Source organism: Callospermophilus lateralis, chromosome 3, assembly GCF_048772815.1.
Source record: "Callospermophilus lateralis isolate mCalLat2 chromosome 3, mCalLat2.hap1, whole genome shotgun sequence".
In the NCBI taxonomy this organism is placed as follows: Eukaryota; Metazoa; Chordata; class Mammalia; order Rodentia; family Sciuridae; genus Callospermophilus; species Callospermophilus lateralis.
Window position 1 is genome coordinate 128,983,304 of NC_135307.1, and position 20,148 is coordinate 129,003,451.

The following is a 20,148-nucleotide window of genomic DNA, read 5'->3' on the forward strand; positions in this document are numbered from 1 at the left end:
GGGGTAGTCTCCAGTCACTTTCTCACACTTACTCTACCTTATTGTTGTCCATAGCACTTACCTCCTTTCAAAAATCTATTCTATTTTAGTTTATTCCATTTCATTCTGTTCTTTATTTTTGTATTTCTTTTACCCATTAGAATGTAATGGGGCTGGGGATGTAGCTCAGTTGGTAGAGTGCTCGCCTGGCATGCCTGAGCCCCTGAGTTTAATCCCTAACACCAAAAAAAAAGAAAAAAGAAAAAAAATGTAATCGCTTTTGCCTGTTTCTTTATGCTTGAATCATTACCTAGCAGGTTACAGTAGCTGATGGAATATTTATAATGAATGAAGTGAAATGACAGACAAAGGGAGTGGGCTGCTGAGGGCAGAGGGAGCTTCCAGAAGGCCCGGAGATGTGAGAGGAGCGAGTGCATGGGGAGTAATGGGTTGACAGGAGCAGCCCGGGCCTGAGTGGAGCAGTAAAGAGGCATTTGGTGAGAGGGAGGTATAAGACAGAGCAGAGGCCAGCTTTCATAATTTTATATAAGGCTGCAGGATAGATTTCACTGGGACTTATCAGTGGACAACATGAGAGGTTTTCAAGAAAGGGTGACATGACCATTTGTTTTAAGTCTGCCATGTGGGTGTTTGTCTCCTATGTGCAAACCACTTTCACATAAACTGTCTAACATTTTGAAGAAGAAAACCTCAATGACCAGTGAGGCTGAGTGCCCAAGGTCTCAGAAATGAAAGGACCATGATAAGTAGCAATGCAGAGGTCAAATTGAAGGGTGCAAAACCTTAGGAAGGGACATCCACCTTGTTGCAGCCATCCTTACAGAAAAGCAGTGAGTAGGACAGACCTGAGGCATGATGCAGAGAAAGTAAGTGCATGGGCCAAAGGTGAATGGGAGGTACACTGACAGAATGTTGGTGACAGATCAGATGTTAGAGTGAGTGTTTCATGTTCTTTATATAATAAGCATTTGTAGAGCATTTTCTCTGAGCCATCCATAGTCGTCACATTGTAATATTAATTCATTTAATGCTCACAACCACCATCTAAGGAAAGTACTATTTTTTTTTTCATGCTACAGATGTATCACAGAAAAGTTAGGTTAATTTGCCCAAAATCACAAAGTAAGGGAGGCTGGTTATAAATATAGGTAGGTGAGCACTAGAATACATGCTCTTAACTGATAATTTCAAGCTTAAACAACTGAGTAGTAATGGTGCCAGTGACTAAGGTAGAAAATGTGATGAAAGACAAATCTAGTTTTGGAGATATGGATTTTAAGTGTCTGTGAGATGCCCAAGACACATAGAAACTTCCAAGAGAGGTCTATCTGTGTTTTTTAAAAATAATAATGATAATTGATGCTGCTTGTTTAAAGTGGTAAGTAAGCTGGAAGTGTTGGCACATGTCTGTAATCCAGCAGTTCAGGAGTCTGAGGAAGAAGGATCACAAATTCAAATCAGTCTCAGCTAACTTAGCAGGGCCCTAAGCAATTCAGTGAGACCTTGTCTCAAATTAAAAAAAGGGTTAGAGATGCAGCTCAGTGGTTCAGTACCCCAATCCCTGATACTAAAAGAGAAAAAAAGGTAAGAAAGATGCTGTTCAAGAGAGTCAGGGTAAAAGTACAGGAACTGTTGCAATAGGGTATTTGCCATTGGGTAAAGAGATCAGACTCGACTATGACTCCAACAAAGACAAGTGGGGATTCAGGAACAGCATAGGGTCACTAAGAGGAAACATCAGGGGTAGAGAGAATTCTTGCTAAACTGACTCAACAAAATTCTTGATAAAGTCAGGCTAAGGTGATAAGATATCAAGGGTGGTCAGTAAAAAGGGTGAGGGACTTTTGCCAAACTCTGTTAGACAACTTCCTGTTATTATAACAAAATACCTGAAATAATTAACCTGAGAAAAGATTTATTTTGGCTTGTAGTTTTGGAAGTTATAGTTTAAGAATGCATAGATCCATATTTTGAGCCTCTGGTAGGGGTGCTGGATGACCATATGGGCAGGCAGCACGTGGTAGAGCACACCACCTCCCCTAGTTATTGAGCCAGGAAGTAGAAGGAAGAGAAAGAGATTGGGCTCCCACAATCCCTGTTGTGGGCACATCCCTAGTAACCCAAGGACCTCCTACTAGGTTCCACCTCTTAAAGGCTCCACTGCCTCACAATAATACCACAATGGGGAAACATGGACCTTTGGGGAACACTCATCCAAACCATTGCACTGACCTAGCAGGAATCTTTCTGAAACCAGCTTCTTTGTATAAGTACAAAGAGGGAAGCCTGAGTGTAAGCCTAGACAGACGGGGGTTCCAAGGAGCAGCCTGACCACAGTTTTGGTCAAAGGAGAGAAGCCTTTGTCTGCTGGAGACGCTCATCTCCCTGTCATTAACATGTACGGGTAGTTCAGTCAAGGATTACCAGGGGTTTATGGGAAACAGTGGAAAAGAAAAGGGCTAAGGCTCTGGGAATGCCAACACCATGGCCAGCAAGGGCTGAACTGAGGAAGAGAAACCATCACCTTCAAAGGTGTCCCAAAGAGGGCCAGGTCAAGAAGAGAGACGAGATGGAGAGGAGCTTAAAGGTATTTGTTAAATTTGACAACAGAGAGACCTGTGGCCTAGGCTAGACAGTATCCGTAGGACTGTAGTGAATGAAGGCAGATTGCAGTGAGCTGAGCCTTCGAGAGGAGTGGAGGTGCCCATGGTGACTTGGATGGAATGCTCTAACTGCAGATGGAGAAGGAAGGCAGGAACTTCATGGTCATCATATATTTATGTTTGCTTTTCTCCCTAAAATGAAAGAGATGTGATGATGTTTAGATAGTGGAGAAAATATACAGTAGGGAATGGAGAAGCTAGAAATAACTGAGTGGAAAGAGGTTGGGAATGGAATAAAACCCCACTGGGGTGTGGAGAATACCCTGAGATACAACACTTTCTCCTCTGAGAGGGGAACAGGTGGGTGATGGAGGCAGGGGAGGTGGAGGAACAGATTGTATGCAGCAGTGAGAGATAAGATACTCAGTGAAGGCAACTAGATTTCGGACTCAAATTTCCATGTTGATGGCAATGTTATTGCTGATGTTCAGGGTGTGTTTTAGAGAAGTGGGTGAAACTGCCTTTGAAGTATACAGTCAGATTCCAGTGGTCTAGGTCTAACCAACAAAGGAGATGGATGTTTGTTGCTAGAGGTGTAGACGTGGGCTCACCAGTCTCCAGAAGTGACCACCAAAACCTTGGAGTGAATAAAATTGTACAGGGTACTGATGTATGAGAAGAAAAGGTGGCTGAGAGCAAAAGAGCACACAGGGAATTAACAGAGAGTGCTGTGCAGGAAGGCAAGAGATGGCAAAATTTTTGGAAAGGGATCAGTATGATAGTTGTGTAGAGCTCAGCAAGGCAGTTGGGAAAGTGCATATTACATTTAGCAATGAGGAAGTCATTGGTGACCTTGGCAAATGAGTTTCCATGGAGAGGTGGAGGAGACAGCCAAACTGGAGTGACTTGAGACTATGGAATCTGACAGCAGAAATGGCGAAGTGTAGATTGTTCTGAAGAAAACAAGGCATTTTAAAGTATGTGGATTTCATCGCTCTGAGTTTCCTGCCAAAGAATGTTGGGAATTCCAAGAAACAAACAATTTGTGCAGCCCCACTTGTCCTCATTGGCAGAGCTTTGGAGAACACTCTTCCCTACCTCTCCTCCTCCATCTCCCAATCTAAGGCTGAGGCTGACACCAATGTCCTTCTCTTTCTCTTAGGCCGGATCCTGGACCTGAAGACAGGGACAGTCAAGAAGGAAGGGCAGCAGTCATCCATGAGGATGTGCATGGGCTCACGGCGCTCCTTCATCTGCAGAATGAGGTCCGTTTGGGGCAACAGAGGGCTATCACTGTGGTGGTTTTGCTCCTTTCTGATCTACCATTAAAACTCTTGATTAATCACCAGGAACAGTGTTGCACACCTGTAATCCCAGCAACTTGGAAGGCTGAGGCAGGAGGATAGTGAGTTCAAAGCCAACCTCAGCAACTTAGGGAGGACTTAAGCAACTTAGTGAGGACTTAAGCAACTTAGTGAGACCCTGTCTCAAAATGAAATATAAAAAGGGCTGGGCATGTGATGCAGTGGTAAATAGCCCTAGGTTCAATCCCCAGTCCCAAAAAGGGAAAAAAAAAAAAAAAAAAAAAAAAAAAGCCCTTGATTAATTCTGCAAAGGTCATACGTACTGATTTGGTTTCCTTTCAATGACTTCATCTTCTCCTCCTGAGCCCAGGAATATACAGATGACTCCCTGATCTGTGTTGTATCCCTCTTTGTCTGGTTTTTTACTATCTTCTGCCTCTTCTTAGATTCATGACCCCTCTTGCCTGTATGTTTTAACTTTCTACCCATTCTTCATGATCCTTCTCAAATCCAGCCTCTCCAAGGTTCCATATTTCTCAATATGTATATTAAAACCATCAACTCCCCAGTTTCTCTTATATCTCCTGTGACAACTCATACGTTTTTATTGATCTCTAATATATCTGTCAAATTGTTGATTGATACTCTATGTTTAAATATCTTAGCTTTATAAATCAGTTATATGCCCTGAAGACAAAAGCTTTGATTTATACCTCTTTGCGCCTCTCTGACATCTTTCAGAATGTTCTGTACATGCTGTTATCCCTCATGTTCATGGCAGTTGGTTCCAGGACCACTTACCAATACCATAATCCACAGAAGCTCAAGACCCATATTTCAAATACCATATATAGTATTTGCATTTAATCTGCCTGTATCCTCTCATGCATAAGTCATCTCTAGATTACTTATAATTAATGAGTGTGATGCTGATGCCATTCATTCATTCATTCATCCAACAAATTTATGCAGAGGGACACCCTATGCTGGAGCTTCTCATGGTATGGGAAGCCAGTGTTAACTAAAGCATATGGACCTGCATAATACTTATTTTCATGGGAATGATACCCAATAGACAAAAGAACCATGTTAGTAGTATATGTGTCAGATGGTGGTAAAAAAACACCATCAACATAATGGCGGAAAAAAGGCAAATTTGGGGAGTGGAAATAGTAGGCCTTGCTAGTCTACCTGTTGTATAGGGTGAGTAGGGACAGGCCTTATTGATCAGGTAACATTTGAGTAGGGACCCAAAGAAAGTGAATGAATAAGACATGGAATATCTGGGCAAAGAGGACAACTGATAGAGGGCTAAGCCCATGCAAACACACTGAAGCTATATTATTCTTGCATGTTCAAGGAACACTAAGGAGATTACTATGTCAGAAGTAGGTAATAGGGGATAGTCATGATGAGAGATGGCAGATGTTGGGTCATGTTGATATCAAAAGATTTTAGCTTTGACTCTAAATGAGATGGGAGGTTATTAGAGTTTGAGTATAAGAGTCAAATGTTCTGAATGACATTTTAAAAATTGCTCTGGCTTTATGTGGAGAATAAGCCTGCAGGGGAGAAGGCTAGAAGCAGAGACTACTGTAATGATTCAGTTGAGAATAGTGATTGTAGTAAGCAGTGCTCAGCTTTGAACATATTTTAGAGATAGAGCCAGACTGCAGGTAAATTATGAGAATATGAGAGAAGTCTGAAATGTTTACCTGCCAAGTGGAAAAATGGAGCTGCCATTTACTAAGATGGAAGAGACAGTTAGGGGAGCTGGTTTTGGACAGAGGGAAAATGTCAGCCCTTGAAAGATCAAGATGCATGTCAGACAGCTAAATGGAGAAGATGACTAGGCAGTTGGACATGTAATTCTGGAATCCAAAGGAGGAGCTGAAGATAATGTGCTTGGGGATTTTCGAGATGATATTGGAAGCCACAAGAATAAAATGGCATGAGGTCACCTGGAAAGTGTGTGTTGACAGGAGATCAGGGGACTGTTCCTGTGCACTCCTACACCAGGGAGGTAAAGGAGAGCCCACAAAGGAGACTTGGGGGCACTGAGGCAGGTTGGGGACAAAAGAGAGCCAAGGAAATTTCTGGAGAAAGACTGCCAAATTCTGCCAATGATTTCTAAATAATAGAAGGAGAAACAGCAGGAGCTGGAGCTGTAAGCAGGTAAGCAAGGCTGATCTTGGCTGCCTCCTCCAGAGTAGACACCGACCCAGCCATCCCTGGTACACAATCTCGTGAGCAGGCTCTTCCTTAGCACCTCTTCTGACAAGACTGCCTGATTCTACGCCCATCCTGGGTTAGCCCCCCATCCCTGTACTATCTGAGCACCCATCCTCCCCATCAAGCTGCCTGACCCTGGGGATATTCTAATTCTCAGGTCTGGCACCATGGAGCCCTCACTAATGTCATTCTTATCCAATTCTTTGCTGCTGGAACCAGGACTTGCCACTTGCACATTTGGTGGGTACCATGAAGTTCCATACGATAGATGCTTTAAAAGAATTAAATAGTTTTTCTTTTTTTTGTACTGGGGATTGAACCCAGAGACACTACCACTGAGCTACATCCCCAACCCGTTTTACTTTTTATTTTCAGATATTGTCTTGCTAAGTTGCCGAGGGTCTTGCCAAGTTGCTGATCTGGCCTCAAACTTGTGATCCTCCTTCCTCAGCCTCCTGAATGACTGGAATTTCAGTCCTGTGCCATCACACACAGCTAGAAATATAAATTCTTCAATGCATCATCCAAGCAATGCCCTTCTGAATTAATTGCTTGGAAGTACCATAGTGTGCCATTTGTCTTAGTAGCCCGTAATGCCATTACCAATGCCCTTTCAACCAGATTCCTACAGTCCCCTGCCTGCCCTGGCATGCCTCTGGGTGCTTTTTGAAGTTCCAGGCTATACTGCCTGGATGGACCTGAGAAGTAGACTGTAATGCCATTACCAATGCCCTTTCAACCAGATTCCTACAGTCCCCTGCCTGCCCTGGCATGCCTCTGGGTGCTTTTTGAAGTGCCAGGCTATACTGCCTGGATGGACTTGAGAAGTAGGCTGCATTGCTGTTTTCTGAAGTATAATTTCTCCTCCAAATAAAACAACTTAATTTCAGCAAGACACAGGGCAAAGTCTACCAGTAAAGGGCAGAGGACCATGCTGGCATCCCTGGGCAGCACTGTCATGGATTGATCCTGCTGTGAAAGCCACATTAATGCTGGCAGCTGTCCAAGGTCTCAGAGTATAATTGGGCTCTCATCTTTGCTATGTTGAAAATTAAGACATCAGGATGTTAATTGCCATGTGGTTGGGAAGTGTAAGTGCATGTATCGAGTGAGTATGCCAAGCAGTGGTCAGAACCTGGCCACAGTCCAGGCCTTGGATGTTTGATGCCTAGATATTGAGAGGATTATAGAGAAGGGAGGCAGGAAAGGACCTACCAGAGTGGGCAGTGTGATGCCTCACATCTCCTGGCTCCCAGACAGGGACCCATACAAAGACCTGATACTATACCTGTTGGCCCCTCGCTCTCACTCACCCCTGCCTCAGCAGGCTTCCAGCTGTGTAGTTAGAGCCAAAACATTACAGGGAAGAAGAGAGAGTTTCTACAGCTGTGATGCTAAAGCCTGAGAAGATGCTACTGTTCATCAACTGGCAACATCTGTTTCCAGTTGCTGTGTCTGCTCAGGGCTAAAGAGATACTGCTACTGTCATCACCCACTTCTCTCATTTTCCTTGAAGCCACCCGGTTCCACTGCAGTGATCTGGTGGAACTTAGCATGGCTGTGTTTCTCCAAGAGTTTTTTTTTACAGGTTTCTAACTCCGGGTTGGGCCCTGAAACTCTTTCCATGTATATTGCAAAGTGAGTCACACTCTCCTTCCTCTGGTGACAATCAAAAATCCAAAGGCATGCTAGCCTGCTTCTCCTCTTTGGAAGGAAACTGGTCACAGGTTTCATCTGAGTAAATATATGTGTCAATTGAGGGCCATGTATTTGACAGCAGCATTATATTCTTTAAAAACATATTTGGGTCTTCACTCATTCTAACACATTTATCAAATCTTAGATGTGGAAATGCTCCTTTGGACCACCTTCCTCTTAACAGAATAACCACCATGAGGAAAAGATTCAGGTCAGTATCCCTTTCTAATGTATATATTGAGGTTGTTCTGGCAGATAGTTTCAATACCCTAAGCTGAGGAGTAGCCCAGCTTTAAAAGAGGTCTGAGTACAGAGAGGACCAAGAGACAGTGGCTGAAATGTGAAGTGGGAGTTGGTGGAATTCATTTGGAACTATCATACCACACAGAAGGAGGGAAAAGAGGGTGGTGGGAAGTTGAGATTCAACGTCATAAAGATAGTCAAGGGAACCCAATAGCTTAGATGCCAAAGCAGTCATTGACACCCTTGCCTCACTCACATGTGTTAACAATAATTTCACAAATGTTCTTTCTTTAGGAATGGCCTTGGCCCTGTAAAAGAAGGAGAAGCCCAGTATGCAGTGGTCCACTGCACAGGATACATAAAGGCTTGGCCACCAGCAGGTGAGCTTAGCTGCAAATGTAATCCAAGTGTGTATTCACTACCATTAACATGGTATCCTGAGAGGAACATATTCTTAGAGGCAGAGGCAGGACAATCTTATTCTCCTTTGTAGTTAGAATATAGTGGTCTTTGTCACTGGAAAAAAAAAAACTGCTATCTGAAACAGAGATTTCCAGAAAGAGCTCATTCTACAGAAGTCATCAGAGAGAGCCATTACAACTCATTTCTAGGTTCTGTCACCCACAGCCTTCGTAAAGTCAAGAGTGGCAAATTGAATTCCAAGTCATCAGAAAAGTGCAAATCAAAACCCAAGAGTACTCTTACACTCATTAGGATGATTAAAATAAAAGTTAATAACAATTGGTGTGGATGTAGAGTAATTGGACCCTTGTACATTGTTGGTGAGAATGTAAAATGGTCCAGCCACTTGGAAAAAGAGTCTGACAGTTCCTCAAAATGGTAAACAGAATTAACCAGATGATTCAGCAGTTTCACTCCTAGATATCAGTCCAAAAGAATTGAAGACCTATGTCTTCAAAGAAATGTATACGTGAGTGTTCATAGCAGCAGCAGCATCATAATGTTCAAAACAATGGAAAGATTTGAATGTGTGCTAACAGATAGGTAGATAAATAAAATATGGTCTATCCTACAATGAAATACAAAACAGCCATGAAAAGCAGTGATGTACTGATACGTGGTTTGTTAACAAACTTTGAAATTATCATGCTAAGTGAAAGGTCTAAACAAAAAGGCCACATGTTATATGATCTCACTTAAACCAAAATGTCCAAAACAGGCAAATTGATCAAGATAGAAAGTAGATTTCAGGGAGAAAAGACAAGGCATGACTGTGAAACGGCACAGTAGTTTGGCGGGGGGTAGTACTAGAAGTGTTCTAAAATTAGATAGTAGTGATAGTTTCACAACTTTGTAAATATACTAAAAACTACTGAATTGTACACTTTAAGGTGGTAAATTTTTTGGTATATGAATTGTATCTTGATACACTGTATATGATGGTGGGCTGCTGGGATCAAACCAAGAGTCTTATGCATGTTAAACAAATACTCTACCACTGAACTATACACCCAGCCCAACAAGTCAGACCATGTGTACTGTGTACAGTACACTTCAGTGAATGGTTCATTTAGCTTGAGAACAATGTATATTCTGTAGTTGTTGGATGGAATGTTTTCTAAATGTCAATTGCATCAAGTTGATTGATAGTGCTGTTAAGGGCAACTATATCCAGATTGATTTTTTTTTTTCCTGCTTGATTTATGAGTTATTGAAAGAAGAGTGTTGAAGTCTCCAATTGTGATAGAATATTTGCTTATTTCTTCTTGTATTCTATCAGTTTTTGCCTCACATATTTGGATGCTCTGTTTTTTTGGTGCACATATACCAAGGATTATTACGTATTTGGGGAAAATTTTTCCCCTTTTATGTAATGCCCTTCTCCATCACTGTACTTTTCCTTGCTCTCAATTCTACTTTGCCTGAAATCAATATAGTTTCTCCAACTTTCTTTTGATTAGAGTCAACCTAAGTGTGTTTTTATATTTAAATGGGTTTCTTATAAACAGTATATACTTGTATCTAATTTTTTTTATCCACTCTCACAATCTGCCTTTTGACTGGTGTATTTAGACCATCACATTTAACATGATTATTTATATAGTTTCATTAATAGTTGCCATGTTTCCTGTTCATTACATTTGTTCTTTGTTTCTCCCCCCACCCCCCGCTTTTCCTGCCTTTTCTTGGAGCATTTTGTATTTCATTTTCTTTCCTCTTAACATGTTATATTGCTTTCAAAATGTTTTCATTATTTGTCCCAAGTTTGAAGTACACATTTATAATTAATATGAATCCACATTCAAATAATGTTATGATTCATGGTAACACAAACACCTACTAACAGAGCACCCTGCCCCTTCTCATCCCTGATGATGTTGCTTTCATCCCCTTCACTTGTCTTTATCATCACACAGGACATTTTTACCATTGCTCCTTTGAACAGAGACCTATTAAATTAGTTAAGAATAATAAAAATGAAAAGTTTTATTTTACTTTCATTTATTCCTCACCACTGTTCTTCTTCCCTTCTTAATATAGACCTGAGCCTCTAACCTACATCATTTCCTTCTTCCTGATAAAATTATTTACTTATCTATTTATATATCTATCTATTTATTTATTTATGCTGGGAGTTTTAAAATTTATTTGTTCTTTTTCTTATACATGACAGTAGAATGTATTTTAACATATAATACATACATGGGGTACAATTTCCCATAATTCTACTTATACATGATGTACAATTACATTGGTCATATATTCATATAGGAACATATATGAACATTTCCCCTCCCTTCCTTTTATTCTCTTTTGTCTAATCCTATGAACTTCTATTCTTCTCTATCCCCTTCTTATGGCGAGTTAGCATCTGCATATCAGAGAACATTCAGCTTTTGGTTTTGGGGGGATTGGCTTATTTCACTTTGCATGACAGTCTCCAGTTTCATCTATTTACTGGAAAATACCATAATTTCATTTCTCTTTATGGCTGAGTAATATTTCATTGTGTATACATACCACATTTTCTTTATCCATTCATCTGTTGAAAGGTACTTAGTTTGGTTCCATAGTTTAGCTACTGGGAATTGAGCTGCTATGAACATTGATATGGCTGTGTCATTATGGTATGCTGATGTTAAGTACTTTGCATACCAAGGAATGGGATAATGGGTCAAATGGTAATTCCATTCCAAGTTTTCTGAAGGATCTCCATACTAGTTTCCACAATGGTTGCACCAATTTGCTGTCCCACTAGCAATATGTGAGTGCACCTTTTTCCCCACATACTCACCAATATTAATTGTTACTTATGTTCTTGATAATTGCCATTCTGACTGGAGTGAAGTGAAATTTTAATTTGTATTTCTCTAACTGCTAGAGATGTTGAATATTTTTTCATATATTTGTTGACCAATTGTATTTCTTATTCTGTGAAATGCCTGTTCACTTCCTTTGCCCATTTATTGATTAGGTTATTTGGGTTTTTTTTTTGTTGTTGTTGTTGTTTTGGTTTGGTTTTTTTGGGGGGGGTTATGTGTGTGCATGTGTGTGTGTTAAGTTTTTTGAATTCTTTATAGGAGATTAATGCTCTAAGGTGCAGGTGGCAAAGATTTTCTCCCATTCTGTAGGCTCTTTCTTCATATTCTTGATTGTTTCCCTATTCTATTAAAAAGCTTTTTAGTTTAACCCAGGGGCACTTGACCACTGAGCCATATCCCTACCCCTTTGTTTTTGTTTTTGAAACAGGATTTTGCTAAGTTGCTGAGGGCCTCACTAAGTTTCTGAGACTGGCTTTGAACTTGCAGTCTTCTAGCCTCCTGAGTCACTGGAATTACAGACATGCACCACAGTGCCTGGCTGAACAACTTATTTTAATATTTCTTGCAGAGCAGGTTTACTGTTATAAAATCTCTGGTTTTGTTCTTTGTAGAAAGCTTGCTTTCTTCTTAGAATTTGATGGAAAATTTTACTGGATATAGAATTCTATATTGGCAGTGACTTTCTTACAACATTTTAAATATTTCACTCCACTCTCTTCTTGTTTACATGGTTGCTTATGAGAAGTCAGCATAATTCTTACTCTTGTTGTTCTCTGATTAGTAGTGTGAGTTGTTGTTGTTGTTGTTGTTTTTTCCTGGCTCTTAAAAGATTTTCTCCCTATATTTGGTTTTCAGCAGCTTCACTATGGTATACCTGAGTGTAGAATTCCTTTAATGCTGCTTGGTGTTCTCAATGCCGCAGTCTGGCTGGGCACAATTCAGGAGCCACTTGTCAAAAGAAACGAACTTTATTTTTAGAACACACACACCACACCACACAGCTCCTCAGGAAAAACTCTCAGAGCCCAACTGCCACCACCGGCTTCCCACAAGCCTCTCAACCTCCCCCACTCCTCCTGCTCTTGAGGCCGAGTGGCTGGGTCGCATAGGCGGAGCCAAAAAAAAGTCCCCCAATGAGCAGCTCCGTGGTCTGAAAGGGCAGGGAAACAGCCCAATGAGCATCACCGCAGAGGAGCCAATCAGTTGGCAGCTAGAAGTTTGCTGGGGCCACTGTGAGCCAATCATCAGCTGGCAGCTGGAAGTTTGCTGGCAGCTGGAAGTTTGCTGGGGCCCCTTGGGCTGTGGCTCTCAACAGTATACGTGAGTGTAGAATTCTTTTAATGCTGCTTGGTGTTCTCCAAGCTTCCTGGATCTGTGCTTTGGTGTCATTAATTGGGGAAAATTCTTGGACACTATTTCTTTAAATATTTATTCTGCCTTTTCTCTTTTTAATTTAAGTTTTCGAATTGTGCATGTTATAAACTTGAAATTGTATCACAGGTTTCAGATATTCATTCATTCATTTCTTTCTTTCTTCCTTCCTATTGGTATTTTAGTTTGGGTAGCCTCAAAATGATAATATTTCAGGTTAACTGATTTTATCCCCCCTCGCCCTCCCCCCTCAGCCATGTTTGGGATACTGATGGGTCTATCAAAGTTATTCTTCATTTTCTCTGTAGACAATCATCATTATTTCTTAGAATCTCCATCTCTGCTTACATTATCCATTTTTTCTTAACATATTGTCTACTTTCCCCATTAGAGTACTTAGTTTACTAATCATGGTTATTTTAAATTCCCCATCTGGTTTTCAAAAACTGTCATATCCAAGTCTGCTTTTACTCTTTCTTTGTCCCTTCAGACTGTTGTTCCTTGCCTTTTAATGTGACTTCTGATTCTTTGTTGCAAGTCAAAATATATCAGGTAATTTACTAAGGTAAATGGGCCTTTTGTGTAGGTTTTATATTAATCTTGCTAAAAGTTGGGCTGTTTATAATGTTGTAAGTATCAATGCTAGAAGCTATAAATTTTTCTCACAATGTTGTTTTTCTCCCCTACTGCCTTTGGATTTCCTCAAGAGCTCCTTTTTTTTCCATTTAATCTTTTTTTTTTTATCATTGATTTTATTATTTTTTAAATACATGACAACAGTAGAATTCATTACAATACTTATTACACATATAGAGCACATTTTTTCGTATCTCTGTATATAAAGTATGTTCACGTCAATTTATGCCATTATATATGTACTTAAGAGCTCCTTTTTAAATAGAGTCTATGCCTTGCAGCTCCTCATCTGTAATCCACTGTTATATAAGAGCTCTGTTGGTGTGTTCTAATTGTTCTATAATCTAATGATTAAACCTCACTCTTTTAGTGGGTTTGTGTCCCGTCCCGGGGCCAGGTCATTTACAAATGTATCCTCCTCTCCCTTCCCCTTAAGTTGGTTAGGAAAGAGATAGTGGCAGGAATTGGGTGGGGACCTTCCCCTGCCATACCAACATTGTTTTAGTCTGTTTTATATTGCTATAACAAATACTACAAACTAGATAATTTATAAAGAAATGAAATTTATTCCTCACAGTTTCAGAGACTGGAAAGCCCAAGTTCAAGGGGCCACAACTGGTGAGGGCATTCTTGGTGCATCATAACCTGAAAGATAATATCACATGGTGAGACCTTGTGCGCTTGAGTTTCTCTTCTTTTGAAGCCACTGCTCCCATTATGGGGGTCCCACCCTTATGAAATCATTTTCTAATTATGTCCTAAAGGCCCCACCTACAAAATAGGAATCATCAATGTAGGAATCTGGGGGTTGTGTTTCCAACGCATGAACTTTTTAAAGACATTTTTAGACCATAGCAACTATAATATTATTATTATAATACACAAGATTATTCAGGCTGTTGTTTTCCGAAGGCCTCAGCTAGTCTCAAGAACAGGGAGCTCTTAAGAGCCGAGACCTTAGCTTTGTGGATCTACACATGGCCTGGAAACTGCTATAGAACTGATCAGACCCAGGGAGTATGAAGGAATTCTCAGAAGCTGAGGTATTAACCAGCTACAATCAATAATGGCATGAGAGTCTCTGTGTAAGTGGCATGGATGCTCCTGTGTGATGTACAGGGGACCCGTCAGGTTTTGAAGTACTTGAGACACTAGATTTGTATTAGGAGGTTGCTTGGTGAGAGGAAAATAGGAGCAAATGGACGTGGGCCCTTGGAGGTAGATTCCCAGCAGTTTGGTCTTCTCAGCACATGTGATGGACCCTGGCATGGCCGTTGTTAGACAAGACTCTAAGGGCTACAGGGCACAGTGCTCCAAGGAGTGCTTAGTCAGGCATGGTGGCACACATGTAACTACAGGAGACTCCAGAAAAGTGTGGCTAGAGTCTGTGGTCAGAAGAGGCCACTGGGAGAAAGCTTATAATAGTGCTGGTCAGTTCTGCCAAATTCTGCTTCTTAGGACTCATACCAAGGTGACCATCTCATTCTTACTGAAGATTTCTTCATTTGAATTAGTTCATTATTCTCATTATACCAAGCAACTTCCTCCTCCTGTTTCTGACCTCCAGATGCTCTCTTTCTTAACTGCTTTATTTGAGCTCAAGGACTGTGACCTCACATGAGAAAGGCCCTGATCATTGTAAATTCACTCTCAGTGTCCTTGTGGATGAGGGGGAGAAAGGAAGCTGAGGCCAGGACCACAGATGGATGGTCACATTCCAGAGTCTGCAAAGCTGGTTCAGGATAAGTCCCCCTGAAGTTGCACATGACTGTGACTGTTAGTGATGGCAGTCACAGGGGAGTAGGGCTTATATGCCTTAAATTTTCCACAGTGGCCCTTGAAACACTGCCACATGAGAAACGATTGAAGGAGCCAGCTAGAGGTAGGTGTTTAGGTTGGAGAAAATGAGACATGATTTCTGTCTTCAAGTATTTGAGGGGGTGTCATATGAAAGAGGAATTGATCTCACTTAGGATAGTTCCAGAAGGCACAATTTAGACCAAAAAGGAAAAGTTAGTGGAAGGCAGATTATAACTCAATAGAGACAAATGAGCAAAGGGTACAAACATGATGTTCATAATGTATACACACACACTAAGCATATGGGAAGATTTTTAACCTTACTCTTAATAAGAACTGCAAGTTAAAACAATTTGATACTATCCCCTCTTTCCCATCAAATGACAAAAATTATAAAAGATAAAATGTTGGTAAGTTTCAGTAAAATGGGCACTTATATGTATACCTAGTAGGACTCTTAATTAGTACAAATCTTCAGTAGAGTAATATGGCAGCTGAAATTAAATGCCTTAAAATATACATTCCTTAAGATGGAAGGATTACACTTCTAGAAATGTATTCTAAGGCATTAGTCAGATCTGTGAATGTATTATGTTTAAGGGCATTGTCTATAATTGTTAAAACCTCTAATTCCAAGAGGGAGAGTTGGTCAAAAATGACATGGAACATCTGTGTGATAGAATACTTGGCAACTATTAGGGGGCATGCTTCTAAAAGATGTCTAAAAGCAAAGCAAAGTATTTAAAAGTATTTAAAAGTAGTTTTTAAAGCCCCAATTTTATTTTTTAAAATATAGGTGAATTAATCTATGCATTGAAGATTTACACATAGTATATTAATCACTGTTATTTCTGTAGATTTTTTTTTCTTTTTGCTTTTTTATTCATTTCTGCTTTTTCCAAATGTTTGCATGACTTTAAAAATCAGATAAAATCATATTTTTGAGAAATCAATCTGAATTTTCTAAAGGAACATTCCAGACAATTGGATTAAGTGATTTACACTGAATTTAGAAGTTGTGTCTTTTTGTTTGTTTGTTTTGTATTCGGTTTTGTTTTTATCTTTAATTGGTTACATTTCTGTGAAGATAGAAAACAAGACTACCTTCATACACAGTGACTATGGCATGCTTACAAGATACTTAATAGGCACTACCCTGTTCTGTGACCATTAATACTCTGCTTCTTGATTGAGAACTACATACCTAGCACATGTAACACAGTTCCATGCTTAGTGTTGAGATCCCTCAAGACCCAGGGGCACAATGTGTTCATCTTGTTGTCCTAGTGCATAGCTCAGAACTGTCACACGGTTTATATTCAGAAAGACTGAATGGATGGACAGAAAGAAGAAAGGTATCGAAGGAGAGAGGAATTCTTGCCTAGACAAAAGAAATAGTCAACATGGAAGGATGTTTTATAGAATCCAGAGGTTTTAGAATGCACTTTCCAAGGAATCTGACCTAGAGGGGGCTGAAATGAAGTCATAGCATTTCACCCTGCTCTAAGGTCATGGAATTGGAGCATTGGAGCAGTCTGCAACTCACTTAACGACTGAATTAAGTGTAAATTTACAGGGCTGCCACATCTTGCTCATGAGCTCAGGCTCCTTAATTATAAACAATGACTTGGTTGGGAAGTTCAAGCAAAAATCCTGGTAAGGAAGTATGAAGAGTTATGGAAACCAACCAGAGTCACTGTGAATATCTAAAACTGACCTTGAAAATTTTATAAAGGTAAGCATCAGAGGTAGATTTCATGTTGCTACAGGGGCTAAACAGATTCTTTGACAGCCCATGTAAACATGTTTTCTTAGGTCTGAATGGCTAACTGTGCATTTGTGGTTCTTCTTCCTGCCTACTGACTCCATGTTAAAAGTAAATGTCATAGTAGATTCTGATACATTCCAGAGCCCTTTCTGCTACACAGTAGCCTCTCAGCCTCACAGAAGTTCATACTATACAATTCTTGTTTTAAATACTTGAGTGTGATTAAAGGAAAAGGAGAGTATCAAAGACAATAGTTCCCTTGTCAATTCCTTCAGTTGTTGTGTTTGTGAGAAATTGCCACACACATATCACAATAAATCCCATTTTTATGTAAAACTATCATGCACTGATTTTTTTAAAAATCATCCATAACAGGTTACAATTTACATTTCAGGGGATGTTTTCAGAATCCCAAGGACACTGAAATTCTAAAGGTGTGAATCACCTACACCCCATTGTCACCACCCAGCACATTGCAGTTTCGAAGACATTTAACTTTGACCTGGAGTCATCTATAAAACAGAAACATTCCTCTCCAGTTGCCATCACTGGATCTGCTTGGTCCTTTTTGTAACAGTTATGGAGAATGTCCAATTAACTGGTGTGTGTATGCACAGGAGAGCTCAAGGAAAAGAGCCTCACCCCAAGCTGGTGACCTCCCTGGGATCCTCCAGATCTGGAAGGGGCTTATTACTAGCACCTAGTGTGCTTTTCTCACTGATGACACTTTGCTTTTCTTGTCTTTGCTGCTAGACTTTCAGTAAGCGTTGGCTACAGCATACCAAAGGCCTGAGGTCATGTTGGTGTTTGGCTAGAATCTGCTGTGGTCAGGCCAGTGCTGTCACTATGCCCAACAATTCAGCCCTGCCACGAACTCATCTGTAACAGCCCTGCACTTCTTGCAGCTTGCTCATTGAATACTGTGTTGTTTTTCCACCACTTGAAAATCTCTAAAAGCTACTTCTCTGTATTGAGGCCACCAAGTCACAGCCTAGAACCCTGCTCTCCAGCCCTGAGCCTTTCTGTGGTATAAACACCAGGTCTCCTGCTCAGGACCTCTCCAGACATCAGAGCCATGATCTTGGCCTGAGATAACAGGGGGAATCCATTTTGTAGGGTCACCAGTCAGGATCTTGATCTGCAAAATACCTGCAGGCCAGCATTTTTCAAAATACCTTACAAGATCAAAAAGATTTCATGGCCAATATAGTTGGGGAACTGCCCTCTGTATCCCCCTGCTAGCAATTGTCTTCCAAAGTTTTTTCTTATATTCTCTGAGAATCCTACAGTGATGAAAACTTTTCTTTGTTAAAACTATGTTTCCCAAATGTGTTTTACCAAAATAGCTTTTTTTCCCCCTGAAACTTACTAATGTTCCTCAGGGAACCCCTTGGAAGTAAGCTGTGAACAAGTGCCCTGAATTGCTTGCAGCCAGGAAATGGTTGTTCTCTTCCCCCTGTGTTTTGTGAAATGCAAAAATGACTTAATTCACATATGAAGGTGTAAGTCCCAGGCAGCCTCCGCCCAGTGTTACTGAAGGGCAGTCCAACTTTCCAAATGTTTGCACAGGGTTAATGCAATCCCTGGTAAGAAATGAAGAAGTATTTATGGTCAGGACTGTGTTTCATCCCAAACAGCAGTTTCCAGTTATATTTCATTTGTGTTGTTTATATTAGTCAGGATTTATTTTGTCCTGACATGAGGGAAGAGTCTATCCAAGAAGAAGATAAAGTAATGTAGGGCAAAATGAGCTTGTGCAGCCAATTAGGGAATCATCAAAACCTGCTAAGATAGCTGGAGTTATCCTGTTCATATTAAAAAACCACTTTGATAAGTGTTGCAGCTCCTTCCAGGAAGCGCTCCCTCTGGACAGTGTTCCTCTCGACCCTGGCCTCCAGCCTTGGCTGTGTGCCCCACCTGGAAGCAGTGTTCTGTTATAATACTAATCACATGGCATCATAATGCTCGGGGTCTCCATTTCCCACACGAGCTGGTAAACTCCTTGAGAGTAGGAAGCAGCCCTCATTCACTGGTCTATAGCAGAGTATCAGATGCATACCTCGTGTCTGGACCCACAGAATGTCAGAGCTCAGGAGAACCTCGGTATCATCTCAGCCCCTCTGATCTTAAAGAGGGAGAACCTAAAGCCCCACAAAGTTCTGATTCTCAGCTCCACAGCATCCCGGGTCCTTGATCATGGCCCAGACCAGGCAGAACTGAGCCGCCCAGGGAGCCAGCTCAGCCATGCCATAATTCCTGTACAATGCCAAGTACAACAAGGTCACTTCACTGGGCTAACAAGACCAGGATGATTGACGCTCAGATGTCAGGCACTGTGCTGAACGCTTCTTGTGCGTTTCCTCATAGAATGCCCACAGTAGCACTGTGGAATGGGGACTGCAGTTATACCCATTTCACAGATTAATAACTGCTACCTTCATCATTTCCTGAAACTTTGAGGGTCTGAAGGTTTTTGCCATTGGTATCTGATAGAGTCAGGACTCCTGAGTCAGGACAACTCTAGTGACCCCAGAGTTGGAGCCACACTGTCCTCATAGATGTATCTTCTGTCATAGTTGGTGCCAGCACAGGGACCATTTCCCTTTAAAGGATCCTTTTCTAGAGGCAGTTTTGCCACTGAGTGTGTTCATTTTGAGTTCTCCATAGTGACAGCCTAGGTCTCTGACACCCAGAGAGAATCTTGTCACCATCATTTCTAACATAAAAATTTGTGCCTTCCTGTATAGAGAAGCAACCCCCAGAGCTGTGGTGCGGGCCTCTCCCAAGTCTCTCCAATAGACACAAACACCTGTTTGCTCCAAGTGCTTAAGCTGCAGGTCACTTTCCACATGGCCCTCGTGGTAGCCAGTATGTGTGGGGAGACAGGAAGATGCTTTTAGCAACCTAGAGCAGAAAGTCATTTTATTCTTCTAGCATATATATTTGCCTTTCTGTCATGCACCCCCCCTAACCATTAAGATTCTTACTTGGATGAGCTGATAGCTAAACTAAAACAGATCCTGAGATGTGCTTGTAAGGGAGTAGTCACTAGAATCTTTTTCACAAATGGAATGAATGGTGGTGAAATTGCCAACCAAAGGGGAGCCTTTCAGGTTTTTCAAAATGAGTTCAAATACTATCAAGGTTGTGCTTTGGCAAGATGAAAGTGGCCGTAGGATGGACTGTAGTCAGGGAGAGGTGGGCAGGAA

At 40.9% G+C, this 20,148-nt stretch overlaps 1 protein-coding gene across 3 annotated transcripts in view; it reads left to right on the top strand.

The window, feature by feature from the left end:
* The window catches only part of Arnt2 (aryl hydrocarbon receptor nuclear translocator 2), a 120,493-nt gene that overhangs the window by 50,761 nt on the left and 49,584 nt on the right, over nucleotides 1–20,148 (top strand). For all 3 annotated transcript variants that reach the window (XM_076848743.2, XM_076848744.2, XM_076848745.2), the window contains exons 5-7: nucleotides 3,766–3,868; nucleotides 7,983–8,048; nucleotides 8,375–8,460. In XM_076848743.2, the coding sequence (XP_076704858.1) occupies nucleotides 3,766–3,868; nucleotides 7,983–8,048; nucleotides 8,375–8,460 (255 nt within the window). The remainder of the gene's footprint in view (nucleotides 1–3,765; nucleotides 3,869–7,982; nucleotides 8,049–8,374; nucleotides 8,461–20,148) is intronic.